Raw genomic sequence first — 25,699 nt, 5'->3', positions numbered from 1 at the left:
TGCTATAGATATGTTTGCTCTGTTTTAAGTTAGAAAGGAGTAGTTAAATTATACACAATTAAATAGTTTTCCTCTGCACTGTCATAAATCTCTTGTTCCGATATAGGTTATAATTCTAGGATAGATCTTTAAAAATGAACCAGAAGATTACAGATTTATAAAAAGGACGGGGAAATAAAAGTTGACATCTGTGTGTATGGGGGGTCAAAGATCAAACATTGCCATCAAAAGCCCACTTATTCTCTACTGACCTTGATATTATCAGATATTATCAGAGCCTGAGTAAATCAGCCTCCTCCCCCATGGATTTGCTTATCATTTGGGTCTCCCCAGTGGGGGGACAGGTGATATTAGAGAAATTAATTATCTCTATCCTGGCATAATACATCTACAGAGAGATAAGTCTGGATCATTTAAGAATGCTCTTGTTCAGGTTACCCTTTTCTAAGAAGCCCCCCCCCCCAGATTCAAAAAGTACAGGATCAGGGATAGCCAGTTGTCCTCCAAGAGGGGATCATCTTGAGGTGATGTTTACTCCTAAATAAAATGGAATTCTACCTGTAATTTTTGGTGAATGTAGGAGGACATGTATATTGGCCCTTTCTTAGTTGGGAACTTTCTTAGTTCAATAGAATTGTCTTTAGTTAAACGACTAGGGGTTTTGCAGTCTACCTTGACCTTCCAAAAGAGGTTTTTGTTTTAACTCATCCCCTGCCCTTCCCTGCTTCCTCTTTGAGTGCCTGATTTTAATTCGTTTAGCTTGCAATAGTTGCATAAAGGTAAAGGTATCCCTGTGCAAGCACTGAGTCATGTCTGACCCTTGGGATGATGCCTTCTAGCGTTTTCTTGGCAGACTCAATACACAGTGGTTTGCCATTCCCTTCCCCAGTCATTACCATTTTACCCCCCAGCAAGCTGGGTACTCATTTTACCGATCTCGGAAGGATGGAAGGCTGAGTCAACCTTGAGCCAGCTGCTGGGATCGAACTTCCTGCCTCATGGTCAGAGCTTCAGACAGCATGTCAGCTGCCTTACCACCCTGCATCACAAGAGGCTCTTAATAGTTGCATATGTATGGTAATATTAGACAGCTCTAGAACTGGGAGGGCTCCCAATGAATCTAGAAAGCTGTCATCAACTGCATTTAAATTTGTATCCTTCATTGACTTAGGGACTTGTAACTGTTGCTTAGGTGCCAGGCCACTATTTCCCTCCTCCATGAACTGTGGCTGCTTATATTTGTCAGGAGATCAATCAGTATCAGCAAGTTCTCTTTTCCCTTTGCCCCCAAAGTGGGGACAAATATTCTGGCCTATGTCACTGAGTTTCATTGGAATCAGTGGAGTAACAGATAGTATCTTAAAAGACCTCTGAGGAATGATGCTAAATGAATCCAGCCAGTCAGACTTAGCCCCTGGGTGGGGAAAAAAAGAGAACTTAAAGTTGAGCAAACAATAAAATAAAATAAAACATAACTATTTTTATACAGTGCACATAATTATAGCATTAAAAACAACATACAAAGGTACCAGTAAAATCTCAAATCCAAGAACACAGCAACAAGATGCAGTTGCACATCTAATTTCAAAGAATCACAACAATTGGTACACAAGTATAATAACCAAAAGACCCAATATGTTTTGACTCAAAGCATCATCTTGAGTTGTCAAATTTGTATTAACACACGCATAAACTATAACTATATTGACATAAAATATCTCTTTGAGGCCAGACGGGCTGTATGAGTCAAAAAGTAAAGCCCCAAATAATGGATGTAAATCAATTCTGTTTAAACTAAGGAGCCTCATTCATCAAGCATGGTAATAAAGAACCACCATTCTGTCTGAGCCAAAATTAAATTCCCAGTGTGGGTCATGATCTTTGATTTACACATGAACACAACTATAAATTTAACTTTGACTTGGGAGATGCAAATATATTTAAAATAGAAATATTCCGATCAACAGCCTGGAAAAGTTGGCCATGTTTGTGAAGTCCTTCTAGGGAGGGCATGGTAGACTTTTAAAAAGAGTATGTTACCAAAGGATTGCAATCTTCTGGTACATTGCCCTCTACCCCCAAAATAGGAATGTTGTTTATACTCTTCTGAAGAGCTTTAGAACTGTTAGTCCTAGCATTTAGTTTTAAAAAGACATCAAGCTTGCTCTGTTTAGAAGATGACTGGGAGTGGTCATCGAAAGGGCAACCTCTTTTGCTATTCATCATAAGTTAACAAATAAAGGGACTAATATTCAGGCTAATAATTAGTAAGATGTATTTATTTGATTTTTATACCACTCCTCCCTACAAGCAAGTTCTATTAGTAGCTATAACTAAGGTGACCAGTTTGTCCCACTTTTGGAGGGACATCTGGGGGCACCTGGCAAATTGTACCTATGTTGAATTTTTTTTAAAAATTACAATACTATTTTTGCATTCTATGCATTCTATGAAAATTTTTGTTGCTCCATGTAGACCAAATTTTAATCAAGACCCCCCCCCCCCGGTCAATGGTGTCCCGCTTTACCAATGTTGAAATCTGGTCACCTTATATAACTCATAAACAAGCAGTGCCAGTAAAATAGAGGTACGGGAAACAAACCAAGAAGGCTAAACAAAGGCTAAAAAGCTCCCTACACACACACACACAAAGGGGGAGGTGGGATGATATAAAATATAATAAAAATGGAATATAAATAAAAATATAATAAAAATGGAATAGAACAGGAATTAAAAGGGGTAAGCCAGTGTCCCCCCTTCCCACTTACTTAGCAAGGGAGGGAAACAGAAGAGAGAACCGTCGTCCCTGGCAGGCTAAGAAAGACACAGGTAAGATAGAAAGTTCAAACAGGGAGAGATAGAGAAACAAGGCAAAGAAAGAAAATATATCCCCCGCTCTCAATAGGAGCTTAAAATAGAAAAGGATAAAATAAAGTAAAACAGAAGCTCCAAAAGTAGAGCACAATCTTGAGTATCTGCTTTCTCACACTGGAAAACGGAACTCTCTAGTTAGCTGTCCATCATTTCTACCTTTACTAACAAAGGTTCTTTTAGGAAAAGGCGGTGAAGGGTACGTGTGATAGGAGACAAAACGTAACTATATAAAACTATATAAAACTAAAAGAATAATGGCTTTTTCCGTGTTATTTTCAATTATTCTGGAACAGGTTATGATTTCATTTTTATTATGCCTCATAGAATCTTTCAGTCTAAAGGACTGTTCTAACTAAACTACCTATAGTGCATATATAAACAATGCAAAATAAAATATTTCATTGTTACTTGATGTTTACTCATTTACATGTTTTTAACCTTCTGTCAACCTAGAAACATTTCTTGGCAACTCTGACTGATTTGGAACAGTAGACATTTTTTTCATTGCTCTTCTGTCCACACAAATACCACCATCTGCTAAATTCTGGTAAAAAGCCAGACTTGAATCATATTCTTTATGGACTTTCAATTTCCTTTGTTTCAATTTCTTGACATTATTCCAATATGTGTATATGGCTGCTGTTTAGTCGGCAGAGTGTAGAATAAAAGCAACATACATGTTAACGTAGTAGTAGTAGTAGTAGCAGTAGTAGTGGTGGTGGTGGTGGTGGTGGTGGTGGTGGTAGTACCCTCTGAAGTACTATTACTACCATAAAAGACATCCTGCAGAGACCTAGATCTTTAAGTATCTTTGTTTCTCCTCCCAGTTGTCTTCTCTTAATCCAAGGAAGCTGCCATTCATCTTCATTATCTATTTGTGCCAGCCTACTACCAGTTGTGAATCTGCAGCCAGGAAACAAGCAGTGTTAGTCATGGCAATTCAGGAATTAGAATCCACAGTTCCTGGGTGAAGGAGGTTAATGCACTAATAGAGACCTCTTTAACCATATCATTTTAGCTTGTCTGAGCCAATCTAGTTCACAGACCATTGTTTTTCATATGCTCCACTGGTTTTGTTTAAGCACCTAACTTCTGAATAGATGCTGAGATGAAAAATAAGCGGGAAGGGCAATAAATCTTGAGCATTTCTTTTCCTTTTAGTTTGTGAAATAGTCGGTATGTGATGCTGCCCTTAGGGCAAGAAAGCATGAGTTTTTAGAAATCTAGCAATAAGGCAGCAAAGGGAGATCACAATAATGTGGTCAATGGAAGGCACATCCCAAACAAAACGAGATTATGGGACAGTCTCCAAGGGTGTATTGGCCATTATAGCTACCTGGATTCTTCCTAGTGGACCAGTGGACCTAGTGACCTCCTTCTGCCTCACTCGGAACAGCCCAGCCCAGTGGCAGAAGGGCTACATGTAGGCCACCTGAGCCTAAGTGGTGGCAGGGAGAATGCATGTGGCTAGTGGGCAGACAGACTGTCTGACCTTTTCTCCTTCCTTTGAGAACATGGCTGGGGCAGACTGGGGTGCAAGGCCTTTTTCCAGGGGCTGTTTTCCCCTCCCTCCCTGGCAGTCACTGAGGTAATTGGCATTCTGAAAGATTTAAAGGCTAAGAGGCACAAAGTTCTACAGTCACTACATCTGTCTTTCTGTCTGTCTATTTATCTACCTACCTACTTACCTATCTATCTATTTTTCACATTTCTATGCCACCCTTCCCCAAGGGCTCAGAGCAGCTTAGAACACAGAAAATGCAGTCAGAAGCAGCAATGATACCAAAAGGCATTTGAAGCACAGTTCATGCACTCGAGACAATTATAACAAAATGAAGAAACATATCCAAACCTAAAAGCCTAAAAATAAATTACAAGTTCTAAAGAAATTTTTCCCCATTGCTAAACAAAAGCAAGTTTTTGGTAATTTGATAGCATTTGAAGTAGACTAGTCTAACCTCTATCAGCGATTTGATGAATCACATGGCATTCTAAAAGAATTTTCACAGACTGTTGTCAATGTTCATCATCTGGTGCATTTCATTATGAACAAGGATAGACTTGTTCATAGCTTAGCCTGGCTGCCAACAGCATTTTAGGAGCCATGTAAAAATAGAAGGAGCCTTGCTGGATCAGACCCATCTGCTGAGCATCTTGTTTCCTAACAGTAGACAAGCAGGCTCTCCTGAGATGAAGCAAGGCAACAACAGACTTGCTCTGTTGAATAGCTGCAGCCCTGAGTTTTCTGTGCTTTACTGTCTCTGGATCACCAAGTTTCCATTTGCTAACTTGTCTAAACATAAGTATCTTCCAAACATTCCTGAGCTCTTGAAAATAATTTTATGATCCAATTTCCCTCCTCCCGTGTAAAATCCTGGTTTGGATCCCATAGAAGATTTCCATGAAAAGGTAGGGGATGACTTTAACCATAGCAGATCTCTGATTCTCCCTTCATGCTATTTCTAGAGTCTCCATTTCCCAGGAGCAGCATTACGGAGGAAAGTAGGAAGGGGGAAAGAACACTGCACTTCATGTATGGAAATCCTTCTGCCAGCAGATATTTTGGTGGAATCCAGGCCATTGTCTAAACAGTGTCAAATCTTTTGCTTATTTATTACATTTTTATACCACCCTTTCTTTGTGGGCTCAGGCATTTTACAACATCGATACCACAGTTCCTCTATATATTTTCGAAAGGGCCATCTGGGCGGCGCTGTCAGGGTTTGCTGTCTGGGTCTCTGGTCTCCTGTCTGGGCCTGTCCAGCCCTAGGAAACCACAGGTAGCAGGCCAATCCGGAGGTGCCCATAGGGAAAGCCCCTAGAACGCCCGTCTCCCCCTGCAGCATGCGACCACTTGCCAGGCAGTGTGCGACCACTTGACACTGAGGGCTGTGCTTGCCTGACTCGCTTTTGTCCTGGCTCCAGGGCACGCGGCCGCCCTCTGGCCAGCCACCCCCGAGGCATCTGCTCCAAAAAAGCATGGCTGCCAGCGGCGGCCCGCGCTCCTCCACCCGCCATGTAGCCACCCACTCCAGACCAGCCTTCTTGCCCATGGCGCCCCACAGCCCTCTGCCCACCTGCCACAGAACCACTGCCTCTACACAGGCCTTCCTGCCTGGGAAGCCTTGCCACCCTCTGGCTGCCTGCTGCTGAGCCAGCCACTCGCAACAGCCCTGGCCACCAGCACAATGCTCCCCAGCCGCTTGCTGCACTCCGAGGACAAGCCGCATCCACTGCCTTTGCCCAACCGCCGGTAGGACGCCAGCCCCCATCCCTCTGCACACCCTCTGCCGCTCACCCCACTTCCTGTCAGCCTGCCCGCCACTGTCTTTGCCACTGGTGCACTAATCGCCTCTGGTACGCCCCCCCCCTCGGCCCGCTCTCCCTGCCGCTGCCCGCTAGCACCCATTGCATTCCTTAATGCAGTGGGCTTTTTGGCTAGTACATACATAATATCACAGTCACGATCATAAAAGCATTTTGTTTCAATCATTAAAACGATTAGAAGTATTAGTACAGTTATAAAAGTCTGTTTCTGGGGTAATTTGTAGTTGCTTGGAGCTTAAACCTTCCTCCCCTGGAGGAGTTAAGTGTCAGTAGAATCTTCTAAGGTCTTTATTTCTCAGTGTGTTGCCGAGTGTGTGCAGAGAGGCCAGTATCTTTGATGTTCTGTGGGCCTCAACTGTAGGCCTTGCGAAACAGCTCCGTCTTACAGGCCCAGCAGAATTGTTTCAGATTTCACAGGGCCTTGATCTTGTTTGGAAGGTTGTTCCACCAGGTCAGAGCCCTGGCTCCAGTGAACTCATCTTTACCTCTCAGGGGCCAGGGATCTTCAGCAGATTTTGTGAGGTGGAGCAGAGGCTTCTTTGGGGGGTTTAGAGGAGGAAGCATTCCCATAGGTTCAAAGGTCCCAGACCATTTAAGGCTTTAAAAGTAAGTATTAATACCTTGGTTCAGTCCTCAGCTTGGAGCCAATGCAGCTGGGAGAGCACTGATTGAATACGGTCTCTCCATCCTGTGTCAGTAAAGAGTTGGACCACTGAATTTTGAACCAGGTAAAGCTTCTGGATCAGATGCAAGGGTAGCCCTGCATAGACTGAGTTGTTAAGATTACTTCTATATTCTTGTGACATTTATCTGACAGGAATCTTATTCCAAATAAGTGAATTGCAAAACATCTATGATATTGAAACTATAAACCAAATAACAGTCTAATTAAAGGTACCAACAGAGAAAATGCATAAATAATAAGTTCAGTAACCATGTAGCCCCCAATAAAATTTAAAAGCTGCAGTTTGTGTTAGGAAATAAATTATTTATCAAGGAAGGACTAAAAAGAACGTTAATAACATATTTAAATTGTTTTTCCCCTTTATTTTTTATTTTGCTGTGTGTGTTATTCACAGTCCACAGAAACTGAGTCTGCCAAGAAAGGGTGGAGTAAAAGTTTAAATAATAAATAAACAACTTCTTAATTTTCCATGGTCACTTCCTATAAGATCTTCTCATCTACCTCCTTCAGTCAGTGAGTTTGCTAATCTCTCATTGTGGGACTGCACAGAAGCCAGAAAACAATCTTTGCTTATTCTGTTTTTTTTTTCTTAATTGTTTTGTACATGAATATATCAGCAACATATATCTGTTTCTCAGTAAATCTTTGTTGGGTGCGAAGTCGTGTCCGACCCATCGCGACCCCGTGGACAATGATCCTCCAGGCCTTCCTGTCCTCTACCATTCCCCGGAGTCCATTTAAGTTTGCACCTACTGCTTCAGTGACTCCATCCAGCCACCTCATTCTCTGTCATCCCCTTCTTCTTTTGCCCTCGATTGCTCCCAGCATTAGGTTCTTCTCCAGGGAGTCCTTCCTTCTCATGAGGTGGCCAAAGTAGTTGAGTTTCATCTTCAGGATATGGCCTTCTAAGGAGCAGTCAGGGCTGATCTCCTCTAGGACTGACCGGTTTGTTTGCCTTGCAGTCCAAGGGACTCGCAAGAGTTTTCTCCAGCACCAGAGTTCAAAAGCCTCAATTCTTTGACGCTCGGCCTTCCTTATGGTCCAACTTTCACAGCCATACATTGCAACTGTATGGCTGTAAATCTAGTTACAAATAAATGTTATCTTTTTGTTGGTGGTGATACCTCAGAGTTATTAATCCGAATCTCTGTATTATTCCAACAAGATGTTAGATCAACAGCAACAGCATAATTTGAAGCATCCATGGATTTTAGTTTCAGTCTTTTGAAAAGGCTTCGTCGTACCCTGATAGCAGCATTGATGGAACCCTGATGGAGAAATAGGCTAAACCATTACAGTATTTGATGGGGTTATAGAAGGGTTTCTATAATTCTATTGATTTTTTTAAGTTCGCACATTACAGAACAAAGAAGCAGAAATATTTGCCCTTTTTGGTTTTTAGATATAATATTATTGAATTTTGCCCTTAGGCATACTGAACTACTTTTGACCTGTACTTCAACTAATTACTGGCCTGACAGCTTGAAATTTACATTGTATTAAATAGGCAATTAAAATTCCAAAGACTGTCATGACTGCAGTCAAGCATATTTGATATCACTCTAGAAATTAAAGCTAAATAACTATACGTAAAAATTCATTTTATTCACATTCTGTATGCTATATAACAATAAAAGGAAACTCAATGGCATGTTACATTGAGTGCTTGCAGTTGGTAAGGGCCGATGAAGTAGCTATGCTTCTTAGAAGTGTGAGACCTACTATATCTATGCTATACCTTTGTCCTTTGTGAATGATAGTATTGAGCTGGGCTGAACAAGTGTTTTAGGGAGGAACTAAATGCTTCTCTTTAAGAGTGTGTAGTTCTGACCAATTTGAAAAGACATCCCTGGACTCAGATTATCTAAATAATTACTGCCCAGTAGCCAACGTTATGTGCAGATGTTTTATATATATGCTGTGAACCTCCACGAGCCAGCTTGCTGGGAGCAATGTATATAAATCAAATTATAAATAAAATAAATAAATATTGTGAATCTGTCCCTGAGTACAGTCATTCCCGAAGGGGCTGAAGGAGATAATGGTTCATTTTCTCTTAAAACAACTATCCCTTGGTCCATTTGATCCAGCAAACTATCACCCAGTATCCCAGTTGGCATTCTCGGGTAAGGTAATTGAGTGGTCTGCTTCCAACCAATCTTTAAGGCCTTTCATGGTCTGGGGCCATCATACCTGTGAAGTCACATCCTCCCATAAACCCAAAGCAGAGCATTATTCTCCCAGTGGTCCAACCTGCTAGAGATTCCTGTCCCAAAACAGGCCTGATTATCAGGAACAAGAGCCAGGGTGTTTTCAGTCCTAGCCCCAGCTCTCTGGAATGCCCTCCCAATGGAAATTTGGGGCCTGCTAAAACCATCTTCTTCTGTTGGGCATTCATTGGAGGTGGAATCTTGCACTGGTAGTTTTTTATCTTCTGACCCCTTATTAATCTCATACGCTTCACCTCTTTTAGCCAGTTGTCATAAGAGCCTCTTGTGGCGCAGAGTGGTAAGGCAGCAGTCATGCAGTCTGAAAGCTCTGCCCATGAGGCTGGGAGTTCAATCCCAGCAGCCGGCTCAAGGTTGACTCATCCTTCCATCCTTCTGAGGTCGGTAAAATGAGTACCCAGCTTGCTGGGGGGTAAACAGTAATGACTGGGGAAGGCACTGGCAAACCACCCCGTATTGGGTCTGCCATGAAAACGCTGGAGGGCGTCACCCCAAGGGTCAGACATGACTCGGTGCTTGCAAAGTGGATACCTTTACCTTTACATACTGGGTAGGTTGGGTGGGAACTGGGTGCCTAATGTTTTTATTGTATTTATTGTACTTTAAATTTGAATATGGGTTTTCAATGCTTTATAAGCTGCTCTGAGCCTGTCTTGATGGGATGGGTGGGGTAAAAATCTAAAGTATAAATAAATAAAACCTGTTGATTCTTCTCATTTTCTCAGTGGCTTTCAATGACATTGTGGCATCCTTCTTGGAAAGTTGGCTGTGTTAGGACTAGTACTTCAGAGATTATAATCATATATGGCTGAGAAGGTAGCTCTGAGGGTATGCTGTTTGGTCCCATGGCATTTAAGCTCTTGGGTCCCATGTGGATACTTCTCTCCCCCCCCCCCTCCGCTTTTTAACATCCAAGTGAAACCACAGAGAGAGATCATCACGGAATTTGGAGTAAGTGCTACCCATTGCAATTGACACCCAGTTCTGTCTCTCCTTTCCTGTTCAATTGGGTAGGTCTGTGAATGTCATGAACAGAACAGAAGTTTGGAGAAAGTTATGGGGTGGAGTAGAGCCAATACACTGGAGATCAATCCAGATAAGACCAAGATACTGTTCATTGATGGCAAATTACTGAGGACTTAGCTTGTCCTGTAGGGGTTACACTCCTCATGGAGCAGCAAAATTATCACTTCAGGGTGCTGCTAGATCCTAGCTTTGAATAGGATGCTCAAGTAGTCTACTCCAGGACACAAAGTACCTTTAATCAGTTTTGGCTCAGGTTCTATGGATTGTTAGAGGTTAATGCCTAATAGAGTCTGAGAACCTCTGAGTGGCGGGCAGTTCAAACAGAATTCTATGGAGAGAGGTAAGAAATGACAGTTGAGGACTGGCAGTGAAAGAAGAGACAGTTAAGCACTGACAGTGGACTGGCAAAAAGAGTGAGAGGATCAGAGAGGATCTCCATTTAAGCTGAAATGGGAAATTGCTTCTAATTAAGAGAAGTACACTGCCAGTGAAAAGAGCAATAGCTCTTAAAAGAAGCCTGGTCCCTGGTCTGTGTATATTGCAAGATTTTGGGAACTTGTCTGTTCTGCCTTCTAGTCTAAGAGTCAGTGGATCTCAGAAACCTATGCTTTTAAGTGTTTAAGCAGAAACTGCAAAGAAAGCTTCTCCCAAAGTTTTAAAATACCTTTTTGAATAGCAGAAACACCTGTTGGCAGCTAGTTATCTACAGTTCGTGTGATTACAATATTACCTTGGTTTTATTATAGATTCACCTCATACATTCTACCCTTGATTCCACCTGATCTTTTCTCCTCCGTGTTAACTAGGACATCCTGTTTATTTTGAACTTTCAAAAGCTTTTCATGTGCCATTTCAGAAGCTGAATATAAGAAGGTGATTTTGCCCCTTCCCTCAGTTCCTGGTGCTGGGCCAGCATAAGCAACTGGGTAGGACAGTTATAGACAAACAAATAATAAGAAAATAGATATATAAGCTACTTAGCAAGAAAAAAGAATACAAAAGGGAAAATCTTGTGTTTGAGGGAGGGAAGAAGGCAAGATCACCATGGTCTGTTAATGGCCCTTCCATGAAGAGCATGATTTGGTCACAGTGACCCATTTACTTATAACATCTAGTTTCTATTACTGTAATGCATGTTCCATTGTGTTGGTATTGAAAACCATTCTAAGACTTCCGTTTGTCCAAAATGCAGTGGCCAGGTTATTAGAGGCTGGATTAGAGGCTGGATATATCACCCCCATAATATAAGATCTACATTGGCTTCCCATTTGTTTCTGAACACAATTCAAAATTCTAATTCTTATAGGTAAATGCCCAAATGGCTGGGGCTTGGTTTGGGCCTGCCTTATTCCATATTGTCCCACCAACCAACTAAGATCCTCTTCTCTAGCCCTTCTGTCTAAGCCAGGGGTAGTCAAACTGCGGCCCTCCAGATGTCCATGGACTACAATTCCCAGGAGCCCCCTGCCAGCGAATGCTGTTTGACTACCCCTGGTCTAAGCCAATGCCTTCAGAGTGGAGGCGAGTGCTGACCAAAACCAGTTTTTTCCGGTATTGGTGCATCTTTGCTCCTGAAAAGTTGAGCAGAGATGCCATCGTAAACCCTGAACAGAGTTACACCTTTGTAAACCCAGACTAGCCCAATCTCATCAGATCTCAGAAGCTAAGCACGGTTGGCCCTGGCTAGTATTTGAATGGAAGGGCCAGTTTATCCATGTAGCACACATAGCACTTAGTACAGTCCCTGCACTTCCAGGGATCTTCCTGCCAAGGATCAGGGCCATAGTCTCTCCCTTTTCCTCATTTCCTCCGGTTCTGCACCTGAGAAGCCCAATTTTTGTGTGAAATTGAGGAAGTTCCACGCAGCTAAAAAGGTGCTAACTTGAAATTTTAGATTCAAATGAGTAGCCATGTTGGTCTAAAGTAGCACAATAAAATCAGAGTCCAGTAGCACCTTTAAGACCAACAATGATTGTTGGTCTTAAAGGTGCCACTGGACTCTGATTTTATTAAAATTTTAGGTCACTGCAGATGCACCCTTGCATTTTCCTTGGACTTACTGCAAAAGCAGCATCACAAAACCGCTTTAAGAAAAAATTCACAGCAAAGCTGGTGAAAAGCTGGAAAGTGCATACATGCAGGAAACCGGGGGGGGGGGGGGATGACACAAGTTCCATTCTCAGCCAAATTGGGCCCAAACACTGGTGTGGAGTGATGGCTGCTATAGCTAGGGTTGAACTTTGAGCCTAAGAGAATAGGACTCAAATTCCATTCATAAACCGCCCTGAGACCCCGGGGAGGGCGGTATATAAATATAATAAATAAATAAAAAATAAATAAATCTTCAAATTCACATGATGACCTTGTGCAAAGTTAGTATGTCTCAGATTTGCTATTTGTATTTGTGAACAAGAACAAACAAGGAAATGACTGTGAAATAAACTGCAAAATTTATTACTATCTCAGATTTATTGATATGGTAAGCCATAGTTAGTTTAACATATTCTGTTTTAGAGGTAATAGAGACTGGCTTTCATGTATCTTAATTTCTTTGACTTAGCCACCAATAATGACTAGTTAGCCTTGGAATAGCTCATAATTTTGGATGTATGTCATTTAGGAAGCAGTTAATCTTTACTCAGCATTAAACCTACACATATTTATGTTAATTAGTTTTATTGTTGCAGTTTATTTCATTTGAAATATTGTGCAGGAACAGTTAAACTGCCTCTGAAAAGGGTACTTGACATTGTTTATACTTAACCGAAATGGCACTTCCAGGTATAAATGGAAGTCTCTAAAGATCAGGAGAGCATAAATAATATAAAGTAATGCATTCTCACAATCAACAAGATACTTGCTGTTACAAAATATTATCAGCTTTTATCATGTATCTAACTCAATGAAATATCATAATTGCTTTGAATTATTCAAAGCAAATTTGAACTGACATACTTGGGAAACGTAGCACGTTGTCAAAGTGATGAGTTAATTTTTTTTTTACAAAACATTAACAGTTTTCTGCTATGGCAGAATTATATGTCATTTCTATGAAATATATATCTGCTGGTGTATTGGAGACTAATATGAAGTTCATCTATACTAGTTAAAATGATATTTGGCCTGCAGTATGGGTTGATATTTGTATTTTATTATTATATTCTGTCTCTCTGCACGTAAAAGTTTATACTTTGTTGGCATATATTGTGAAATATACACTGCTGAAAAAACACTAATGCAGAGATGACTATAGCCATGAAGCCTTGGGTTAGGAGGCTTTGTACCTTCTGCACCAAATGCAGACAGCCATCTAACTGCATGGAAAAATGTGAAATTTTTACCCTGCACATAAGATACCCAGTCCCAGTTTGAATGAATCCCTCCCGTCTACACTGAATTTGATCTGCATTTTGATTTGGGGCGCTTTAAATTTTCCCTCTGCAACAAGCATGATTGATTTGTGGTTACTACCACAATATCCTGGAGTCGATATAAGCCTTGATATTTGAAAAAATAGCATCAGGAAGAGTGCAGCTCTTTGCTCTTTGCAAATTAACTTGCTGCCATGAGGCTGTGGCAAAGAAGTCTTCCCGGATTGGCCAGGGCATCAGTTCAAAGTCTTCCTGGGTCCTGGTCGCGAGGCTTGTCTTAAAGTGGAGTTAGGGAGTCCAGAAGCCCTAACTTCTCTCAGCAGAGATTTGCCTCTTGCCCCCCCCCCCCTGCTGTCTCCAATCCTCTCAACCACCACCGCTCTTTCTAGGGAAAAAAAAGAGGCTCTTGCTTCACTTGGCTCCCTCCCCCCCTCACCTTCTGAGCTTCCCCAATTGAGTGCAGAACTCTGCTTCAATTGTGGGGGAGGGGGGAATAGAGGAAGACCCGAGTTCAAATTGATCTGAATTTAGCAGTATCCACAACAGAATAAACAAAGTAAGTGTAGAATCTTCCCTAGTACTCTAACTCAGGAGTTTCCAACAGGTATCCTGTGAGTTATCAGCAGTTATCTGGCTGCTTTAGAGTAGCTCATGCAACCCTAGAAGACTCAGGAAAAGATGGTGAAAAGATCTGTAACAGTTTTTAAGTATTTTGTTTCTTAAAAGAAAAAGTTTATTACACAGGATTCTTCTTTGTGCATCTTAGCTGGTGTTCTTCCTAGTCCATGTTTCTGTTTTTAGAATAGACCCAAACTTCATAAAATGCAGGGTGGGAGGAAGTCACTCAGGATAGTAGTTTTCAATAAATAAAAGGATGGTGACCCCACTCTAATCCCTTCCCCATGCTGGACCTCAATGATCAGTTCTTTAATAAGCAAAAAGAACTAATTTGAATGAATTGGGAAGATGCTCAGTAGAAGAGCATCTGAGGCCTCAGGTTCAATCCTTGCAAACTCTATTTAAAGGATCAGGCAGCAGGTGATGTGAAAGACTTCTGCCTAACACCCTGGGGAGCCACTACCAGTCTGTAGAACATTAATTATTATTGTGTAGTGATCCATGATGGATCAATAGCCTGATTGAGTATAAGACCAATTAATGTGTGAGTTCTTCTGCAAATAAACTGGGTATTTTGCTGGTTATTTAATATAGGTATTAGGGTTCAAGGTTATATATGCTCATGCCCTCCAAAGTTTCATCATTTTTATGCATCTTTCTGCTCTATTTGAGGTTCACAGATCCATAGAGCTGGGGAGGGAAGATCCCCCCCCCTCTTCTCCACTGGATATCTCTTGCATAGCCTTGAGAGACATCCCACCAGCCTCATCACTGACCCCCTTCTAAGTTCATGAGCCTAGTACAACAGGCTGCACCTGTCCCAGTCACTTTGGAGGCTGATGAAAAAGAGAAATTTAGCCTGCACCTGCAGTTCTTGCTGGCAGTTGTTGGCAGCAGCTGTACTGGGGCTTTGAAGAGCCCGAACTGTATTGCCGCTGTCATTACAAGCTTCTGTGTTGTCTCTGAAGTAGTTTCTGAGCAACAATCCTCTAAATAAATCCAGGTATAGTTTCAGGATTGGGAACAGCCCCATTCCCAGACAGATCCAAAGTACTGTAGAATGTAAATGAATTGGACTGGCTAGAGGCTAATGGATTTGCTTATGAATAAGTTTGACTAAATTAATTAAGAGCAATTGTATATCATTAAATGTATAAAATTGGTGGGAGATTATCAAGGGAAAAGAGAATTAAATGATACACTGAGATGTTTAATTCATCACTGATAGTATTATTATTTAACTTGTGTAAATAATAGTATTATTATTTAACTTGTGTATTATTCCCATTGTACACGGCACTGGTCAGGCCACACCTGGAGTACTGTGTGGAGTTCTGGAGGCCTCACTTCAAGAAGGACGTGGATAAAATTGAAAGGGTAGAGAGGAGAGCGACAAAGATGATCTAGGGCCAAGGGACCAAGCCCTATGAAGATAGGTTGATGGACTTGGGAATCTTCAGCCTGACGAAAAGGAGGTTGAGAGGGGACATGATAGCCCTCAAGGTTTTCATTTGGAGGAGGGCAGGATGCTGTTCCCATTGGTTGCAGATGAAAGGACACGCAGTAATGGGTTTAAACTACAAGTACAACGATATAGGCTAGATATCAGGAAAAACATTTTCACAGTCAGGGTAGTTCAGCAGTGGAATAGGCTGCCTAAGGAGGTGGTGAGCTCCCCCTCACTGGCAGTCTTCAAGCTGTCAAGTGCTAAAAGAACTCACAACAAAACTTCTGTAAAAAGAAAGCTTTAATGGAGGTTAACTCTAGTCACTATAACTCGAGAAGTCAAATCTGCCAAACAACAGAACTGCAAGCATTTATCAATACAATTCTCCCGCCCAAAACTTGAATGTTCCCAGGAGAGGGATAGTCCCTCTCCCAGGTGCCATCTCAGGCTTCCTGCCAGAGGTGCTACAATTTGTGCGTCCTTGGGCTGGCCGGCGCCAGCAACAAGATAAAGCACTCACAGGCACCCCAGGGTTTCTGTTACTATGTTGTTACAATATGCAGAGCGAGCAGGCACAGATCAAAGTACAAACAATTCAGAGCAGGCGCTACAAAGCATGATAACATGGGAACAGAGAATAGAATTGGATTACATGAACTATAAGGAGAGATGTACTGAAATACAAATGGAGTCACCCCTGTCAATAGACAATTAATGGCAGAGAACAGCCACTGATCCTGACACAAGCAAAGGTTGGATACACACTTTTCTTGGATGCTTTAGGATGCTTAGGACTGATCCTGCATTGAGCAGGGGGTTGGACTAGATGGCCTGTATGGCCCCTTCCAACTCTATAATTCTATGATTCTATTTGAAATATTTTATAAAGACTGGAAAGAATAAAATAATTTATTGGGAAGAAAGATATGCCATCAAAGGAAGGTACCTGAATGCAGTTTTTTATAGATCATGGATGGGCATATGCTGGAACAAATACAGTTCTATAAGTATTTGGGGATTGATTTTTCCCTCTTCTGGAAAATGGACAGCACATCTTTGTCATACACAAGCAAATGCCAAACAATCTGTTCAAGCAATGACTCCATTTTATTACATCAAAGGTGGATGGATGCTTTGTTCCTGCTGCAGTTCAACTACACAGAGCCAAAATGGTATCTCACCTACTTTATTAGGTGCCTATTGGGCTTGATGGATACAATCCAAATGTAGAATACTGGCTCAATTCCTTAGAGCTATTATGGGACTCCCGAAATGTGCGATAACCGCAGTTACTATCCCCTAGGTGGGATTATGTTCATTAACAGCTATTGCAAAGATTACAAAGATGTGTCCAGATACTGGAGGATCTGGGCCAATGCAGGCCTTTTACACTTGTCAGTTTCCCTTCATATTCAGGTTACGTGTCTATTGGGGTTTTGCCCCCTTCTGCACATGTTTTGATTTATTCCAGGCTGGCTTTGCTTTGTTTCCTTTCCCTCCACATTTTCTGAGTGCTCTTTTGTAGCAACATTTTGGGGGGGAAGGTAGCAGCCAAACCAAAGTCAACTAAAGATCAGAAAGAAAACATCAGTGTTTTCTACCCTGCCTTTCGCTGCCCCTTGACATCAACTTCCCTACCATTTTAAAGTCATTCCTGCCTATATAACTATATCCAGCAATGTAAACAGAAGCCCAAGACAGAGTGCATCCTCTTACATATCTTTTAGATCCCTCTTCTATTTAAATTTTTATTCAGTGATCTGAGACTAGTGATAAAAAGATAATCAATAATTATTGCTAGTCTCAGACTGCTGAATAAAAAATTAAAACAATAGGAGAAATTTTTTAAAATGCTGAACAAGGTTTCATTCTCCTGCTGGTATTAACTTGAAAGGGGGATTGGAGACAAGGAAAACAGCAGCATCTCAGTGCAAAAGAAAAAATCAGGGCTGCATGCAAACAAAATAAAGAGGGGGGATCAGCAGCACAGAATGAAATTGGCATGAGATGCAGAGAGAGAGAGAGAGGAGAGAGACTAGGATGGGGAGCCTAATGTTTTAATAAACTTTCCTCTTTAATATTCAGTGAACAAATTTGGCAGTCCATGAAAGCCCAACATTAAAATGGTGGCTGGGCCACATGAATCTTTTGCAAATTTAAGAGCCACTCGGGATTAAACCATTTGGAGGAAAGAGTACAATTGGCACAAGAGAGTCTTTTAAAAACTGCCACAATCACAACTAGTGTGCAGGATCAAATTAGGGAATCACAAAAAGAAACCTACACTAAATTGGGGGGGGGGATTAACATTACTTCGCAGCTGCAATAGGGCATTGGTGATAATACCAACCTCCCCAATTTATTTAATTTAGTGGCAGAAGACTAGTGATAAAACATTAATTAAATCCACCAAAGTCAAGAGAGTGCACAGTAATACCAGATCTACACACACTTATGAGCAGAAGATCTACACACACTCATGAACAGAGAGAAAGAAAAGGAGAAGGGGTTCCCTTATCCTAATATCAAGCCAATGGTTTCAAGATTGATTCATGGCAGAAGTGGAAAAACATATCCACTAGACCCTGGTGACAAGTAGGGGAGTGAAAATAATAGGTGAACTGGGGAATGTGAATTCCCCTCAATAGCTTCTGTCAGAGGGCTTCCCACCATACAAATCCCAACCCTTTGCAAAGAGTTATGGAATTGCTGATGACTTTGCATATGCACACACTCACATGTTGTCAATGATCAATACTTGCTATGCCAGTGTCATTGGGTCCTGCCATGCATTCTGTACACTCAGTGTGTTCCCCCATGTTATGAGAGTGTGACTCTTTCCCATTTTTCACAGTGGCTGATAATACAGCAGAGAATCCCTTAGTGCTTGGCAATGTGGAAAACGGGTTCACAAATGCTCTTGTCAGTTTCAAAAATAGTCTGGTCTATTTCAAGATGATTTTTCCCCTTTTGCTAGCATATAGGTGTTCCTTTTCATTCAACAGTCTAATGCTAAAGTGCATGTGCAAAGTCTGAACCACAAGGATTTAAAGGAAAGCTGCTTTTTGACACTACTGCAGAGCTGAGGAAAGGGCATTGCATAATTATTTTAAACTTTTAGATGCTCCCCACTCACATACCACAAGTGATGTTTTCTGTTTTTAAAGTGCAGGGTTTTGTTGTTGTTGTTGTTGTTGTTGTTTTGGTAGCTGCAGAATAAATACACCAGAAAATAGATTGGTGCATAAGGCAGGCACATAATCTGAAACCAAGTTTAAGGGCTTGACTACTCAGAAAATCTACAGCAAGCTGTGCATACCTAATGATCCTTAGTTTCTGAAACTGATCAGGATTAAGCTCCTTAAGGAAGCTATGCTTGCAGGTCAGATGTTCTGTTCAAGTGTAGCCAAGAAGGTAGACTAAGTAATGCCACATCCTACCTAATAGGCTGCCTAAGGAGGTGGTGAGCACCCCCTCACTGGCAGTTTTCAAGCAAAGGTTGGATACACACTTTTCTTGGATGCTTTAGGATGCTTTGGGCTGATCCTGCGTTGAGCAGGGGGTTGGACTAGATGGCCTGTGTTACCCCTTCCAACTCTATGATTCTATGATGTACAACTTTTTACCTTGTTTTCTTTCAGAGTTGGCTAAAGTGGTAGTCCAAGTTCTATGCAACCTTCTTCCCTTGTGTACAGAAGAATAGCAGTTGCTGAACTTGTCGTTAAACATGAATATATACCATGAGCAATGCCTCCTGTTATGAATCCCAGTTATTTCACTGTACTACTTCATCTTTTTAATTGTAAACTATATAACTGATTCATGTTTTTGTTTTTTCAGGACTCACAGCATGTCTCTACAGGGCACAGCAATCAAAGTAAGATCAACCTTCACTTTGCAGTTGCATTTGATGGAAATGTTGGTTTTGTATGTGTACAATGAAATAAAAGAGGGATAATGTAAATATATAGTTATTACTGCATTCTAAATGTGGACCTAAAGTTGGATAATCTTGGGTGTCAGCAACTAGTAAATGATGGGTAGGATAAAGTTTAGCAGATAAAGGAAGAAACTTACTTAGAATAGACATATCCAAAATTCCTGTTTGACTGCTGCTTTCTTTTTAAGCTCTAAAGTTAATAACATGTCCCCAATTAGCCAGTGTAGTTCTTTCTCTTTAGAGTTCTGAAGCATACACTAAGGAAGGACAATGAATACAGAAGATTCTTTAATTCATTGCCGGCATTCTAGTTCCCATGTAAGCATCACTTATCTACGAACAGTGAAATATTTTGAAGCAACTAAATCGTGTGGCCTCCACACTGCAAAGAAAGAGGGAATTGTTATGTGAGACAAGCTATTAGTTCTTTCCCCTGATGTACCTGATTGGTGTTAATGTTGCCCTGCATATTAAAAATACATGACCCTATCCTGTTCACAACATGAAAGCATCCCTAACATAAGCTGTATTGTGTTAGCTTTGTGACCTCTCTTACAGCAGACAGCACTATTTGCAAATTACAGAAGCTGCATTTGAAGATGAAAAATGTTCTGTGCTAGTAGATAGAGCTTTGAAAATGACTGGTCACCTACTGAGCAAGGAGAAACTTATCCAGAGGGGAAAATATTAGGAGGCTTTTGGTTTAATTCAGGACAGCACTTCTCTAAGGAAAGGTCAGAGATGAAAAGCAGCATGGTAGAAAAAGCAGAGCGGGATGGTGCTGCTTAATTACCGGCAACTGTTTGATATTGCTGTGAAAACCAGCATCGAGGAAATAATAAAATGGAAACAAAGATGGGTTTCAATAGCATAATGGATACAGCAATGATAGCAGGAAGTACTAAAGAACAAAATTGAGATAAAAATGGACCAGCTGCTCTGAATGCAATGTTAAGAGGAAGATAACTTCCATAACCTGCTTTAAATCAGAAAGTTTGCATAGGTCTGGCAATTGTATCCCAGTATTAAATTCTTAATGATCAATGGCTCATGAAATAGACTAATGATGAAAAAGAAAACTGCCTTGATCAGAGAACCAGGGGGGGGGGGGAAATCAGGGTGCACCATTGTACTATTTCTCTGTTGCTAAATAGGTTCTAATCCTGGTACATGAGTCGTTCCCCTTGAAGGGTGCAAATTCTGCTACTTGGGCAGAAGGAGGAAGTAGAATAGTAAGGTCTACATACCAGTATGACAAACCTCTATACACTTCCCCACTCTGAAGTAAATTTTCCTCTAAAAAAAATTGTTCCCTTAGCAGGGGTGGCAAAAGTGTAGCTCTCCAGGTATTCATGGACTACAATTATCATGATACCCTTCAAGCATGTGCTGTCAGGAAGTCATGGGAACTGTAGTCCAGGGACATCAGCATAGTCACGTTTGGCCACTGCTGCAAGACTGAGACCAATTTTGTACAACGGCGGCGGTGGCACCGAGCGACCACTAGGAGTCTGCGATGGGGCCATTAGCCCCGCCGCTTCCTGGATCCTCAAGTGGGAAGATTTTCCCCGCTGGATCCTGTCTGCCCCAGATTATTGCCTCCACTCTTTATTTAATCAAATAACTTTAATGAACACAAATAAGACACTATTAAATAATTGTAGTAAATTCTGGACTGAAGGAAGGGTTTGGGAAAGGAGGCCCATTCTTCTGGAGGCCCATTGTTGCAATTATCTTCCTTCTAATTGCAGTAAAGTGCCTGAAGCCTGTTAGGACATCTTCTGGCAACTACCATAATTTTTTGTTAACTTTTTTGAAAGTTATACTGTGTGGTTTTATGGTCACTATTGTAATTCTAATGCGATGTAAGCCGCCATGAGCCAGCTTCCCAAAAACAGCAACAAATAAATCTCATATCCGTATAAACAAACAAATAAAATGACTGTTGAAACATTAAATTTTAAGTTTTAGAATCATAGAGTTGGAAAGGATCGTACATGTCATCTAGTCCAGCCCACTGCTCAATGCAGGTTTAGACTAAAGCTTCCAGGATAAGTATCTGCCCAGTCACTACTTGAAGACCACTAATGAGGGGGAGCTCTCCACCTCATTAGGTAACCTGTTTCACTGCTGAGCTACTATAAGCATGAATTTTTCCCCTGATATCTAGCTGGTACAGTTCTACATGTAGTTCAAATGCATTCCTTTTTTCGGTCTTATCATCTGCTGCCAACAGGAACTGTTCCCTGCCCCCTCCTAAGTGACAATCTTTCAAATAGTTAAAGACAGTAATCATGACCCCTCTCATCCTCCTCTTTGTCAGGTTGAACATTCCCCAGTCCTTCAACCTTTCCTCATAGGGCTTGGTCTCCAGGCCCCAGATCATCCCCTTTAATCAGAGCAGATCACCCCCTTTAAAATCTGCTCCATTATCTTCCCTGCAATTCAGGTCAAACTCACTGACCTGTACAAATATTTCTACCATTTACTTTTAAATCATTTTCAAGAGATTTACAAGAATGTCTGAAAGTAGTATTTTAATCCAGTTAGGATACTCACGTAATGAAAACAGAGACATCACTAGTAGTAATACTGAAAGGTATAAACATATAAGAGAAGGTGGGGTATAAACATACAAGGAACTTTTGTTTGAGGCTGAGAAATTAGATAAAATAAATCTCTGCACTGTCAACTTGTTGCTTAATATTTATACCGACATTCTAAGCTTGTTTAGATTTAGAACAGCTCTGATTGCAGGCTTGAGACACTTATTCCAGAGTCCTGGTAATGTGGTAGCTTCTGTGTTGCCAGATGTTCCATCTGAAATAAGAACTGCAAAACCTGCATCTCATTTTAAGCATTTTCTCCGGCAGTTAAAGTATAATTGCCTTTCTCCTGAAATTACAATTTTATCTTTAGTGCTTTCTGCACACTCTGCAAGTATTAATCTTCTAGCAATGTTATTATTAATCACTTAGCAATAAGCACTCCTTCTCGAGGAGAAAGATAGCTAACCAACAGCATATTCCAAATAATAAAAGTTAAGACTGCACACAAAACCAGGTGATTTTCTATTTTCTATTTTACCTGTTGAAATTCACAATATTAGATAAAAAGCAGTTATTTAGTAATAATAGTAAATCTAAATTAAAACACTCAAAATATGTTGTCTGCACTCTAAGAGCTAATACTTAATTGGGATTTTACTCATTATATGTTAATTTTTGATGCATATCAAAATCACCAGCTTCTTTTCTCGTGTACATACCTCAGCTGCTTATAATAGAAATACACCAGAATTGACCATATGCTCACCAGCTTAGATTTTTCAGCTTTATGTCCATCTGTCAGGGCTACAAACCTAAGGAAGCTTGACAGTAACAAACCCCAAATCTCTGCTAGTAGATAGGGAATTCTTCCATGTTAATTCCATATTATACAATATTATTTTATTTCAATGTTCAGATCACTTAGGTAGAATCTCATCAGTAGCCATCCAATGGCTTTCGTCTTTTTGTCTGAAAGTCTTCTGCTGGAACTCTTAAGTTGTCTACTTGAGGTTTTTCTACAGACTCTGATAAGGATTGGTGATTTTTGATGCTCTATGTGAAGCTGCTGAGTAAGATAACCTGCAGTTGTGGTGTTCAGCATCATCAGTATGTTAACACACAGTGCCCTACACCAGGGGTAGTCAACCTGTGGTCCTCCAGATGTTCATGGACTACAATTTGGAGAAAACAAAGCTGGTGTATAGTTTCCTATAATAGAGTCCTAACGTTCTGATTTCTTTAAACATGCAGTTTTTAAATTAATAATGTAGATTAACATTCTTTCATTTCATTTCTAAGGAAAAGGTGACGTTGAGCCAAAGATTCCAGAGAATAGTGCATCACATACCTCGTAAGTATGCTTTATAAATTTGGGCTTTTGTCTTCACATTCAAGTTTGTATCTCTTTGCCTGGAGATACTCATTATACCTTTAAAACAATGTTCTTAAAATGCTTTTGGTGATAGTTTCCTGATTTAACGTTCCTTGATTGTAATAGAGACTCTGTAACATCCCAAGTGTACATTTTTTCTTCCTTCGGAGGTATAGTACCATTCATTAAAAAACTACAAAGACTTCTGTATGAAAGCAGGAGCTTTGCACACTGGCTAAAAGATATCATGTCACATATTGCCCTTGATGTAATTTTAAGACTGGAGTCAGCAGCTTCACCCTCTGAACTATTGAAATCCAATTACAGCTATCAGTGGTCTCCCACAATTTGTTGATGATTCCGAATTAACAAAAGCAGTAGAGAAATGGATCAGGAAAGGCATTTGTAGTGTTATCAGTGTTTTTCATTCTAATACCACAATGAGACCTTTTATCCGTTTTTTTTCAATATACAAAGAACGTAAGTGTTTTTAGTGATATAAAATCCTTCAAATCATCAGATAGATGGACTCAGGTTTGTAGGAGAGTGGCAATGGAAGACGGCTTGTCTAGATAAGGAATCTTGGTCTAGCTCACACGATTAGGGTTAGTTTTAATTTCTGCAATATCACTCAGCCTTTTTAGTTATTTGAAGGGGATGTAACAGTTCAAACCTGTAAATACCAGAGTGCATTTGGTCTACGGTTTCTACGCTCCAGATCCACTTATTTAAGTCCATAGTGCTGTATCATGTAAATCTTGTAAAGTGCCATCATTTGTTACATGGCTAAGTGCAGGCACAGAAAAGAGTGCAATAAGTATGATTTATTGCTGAATATTCTTGATAATGACTGTAAAGATTCTATGATTCTATGATTCTAAGATATATTTAAATACTTCTTCAAAACTAATTTAGGAAGTCATTCAGCATAGCCTGTAAAAAAATGTGTCCTGGAGATTTTGTTATGGAATATGATAGGTGAATAAGTATTCTAGCACTTATTGTATAATACTTTCAGTTTAACTTTCATAGTTGTGAGTGGTAAATAGTTATTGTAATAGCTATTTGATATATATATATATATATATATATATATATATATATATATTTAAATGCATTGCAGTAAACAATTGAAGGGAGTTTTAATGCTATCTGGAGATACAATAGAGAAGCAAATTCATGGTTTTGGTTCATTTATAGCAGAATCACACTACTTATAGCAGAATCATACCAGTTCTTAATATGGATTTATTAGACAATAAAATCTACAAAATGTAATAAGCTTTATTTTCTGAAACGGTTTCTAGAGCCAAAATGCATTTTCTATAGTGAAGTAAATACTATGTTTAAATGCTTTTAGAAATGCGCTCATCCCTTTATGCCAGCCTTTTTCAATCTTTTAACTATTTTCAGACATTGAGGACCCCCAAAAGTGATGTCAGCTGGCCATTCCTCCCTGCCACACCTCCAGAAGTGGCATAACCCTTTGCCCTTCTTTCACTCCCTCCCCCCACCTTTACTACTACTTTGCCTCATGTAGGCCAGAAAGGAGGGCAGGAGCTGAGAAGACAGACTGGACCCCCCATACCATGCCACAAATGACTCCCATTTGATTTTTACACCCATGGCCTACCTACCATGTTCTCTTGGGTGGAGGCGGCCAGTTCTCTAGCTTGTGGCCAAGTACATTTAGGCAGAAGGGGAAAGGCCATGGATCCCCTCTGGAGCTCCCATGGACGCCTGGTTGGGAATCCCTGTTTTATGCTGTTGCAAATGTTAACACCTGTAATGACTAAGTTAAGTATCCTATCAGTTTAATCCCTGTTTAATTTCACACTGGAGTCTACCATGAAGTAATTGTATCAGAGAATGTTGTTTTTCAAGTTGACAGATAATAGCTTGAAATATTCTCCAATGGATGTCTGAATTATTCAAGTTATAGTTTGTACCAAGTTATTGTCAATTTAACCTTTTGACAGGTTGGTCCTTTGCAGATGATTGTGTATTTCACATTGGAAGATGAGCAAGTGAATGAGCCCCTGTTACTACAGCTGGTATTCTTAAATCTCATAGCAGTGTTGCTTGAGTGACTGTGGCATCTAAATGTGAGCCCTAATGTCTCTGTAAAGTGGTCCATGGTTGCCGGTGTGTAATTGGAAGAGGCAGCTCAAAACAAGTAAAAGTTTCCTGCCCAAGGCCTGCGTGAGAAAAATGTCATTATCCAGGATAGGTTGTAGATCATAAGTAGTGCATCGGTATGAA

At 40.5% G+C, this 25,699-nt stretch overlaps 1 protein-coding gene across 3 annotated transcripts in view; it reads left to right on the top strand.

Moving 5' to 3' along the window:
- The window catches only part of AFF3 (ALF transcription elongation factor 3), a 388,206-nt gene that overhangs the window by 227,139 nt on the left and 135,368 nt on the right, over positions 1-25,699 (top strand). For all 3 annotated transcript variants that reach the window (XM_077343516.1, XM_077343514.1, XM_077343515.1), the window contains exons 5-6: positions 19,417-19,453; positions 23,365-23,416. In XM_077343516.1, the coding sequence (XP_077199631.1) occupies positions 19,417-19,453; positions 23,365-23,416 (89 nt within the window). The remainder of the gene's footprint in view (positions 1-19,416; positions 19,454-23,364; positions 23,417-25,699) is intronic.

This window comes from Paroedura picta, chromosome 6, assembly GCF_049243985.1.
Source record: "Paroedura picta isolate Pp20150507F chromosome 6, Ppicta_v3.0, whole genome shotgun sequence".
Taxonomy (NCBI): domain Eukaryota; kingdom Metazoa; phylum Chordata; class Lepidosauria; order Squamata; family Gekkonidae; genus Paroedura; species Paroedura picta.
This window is presented reverse-complemented; position numbering and strand designations above follow the sequence as displayed.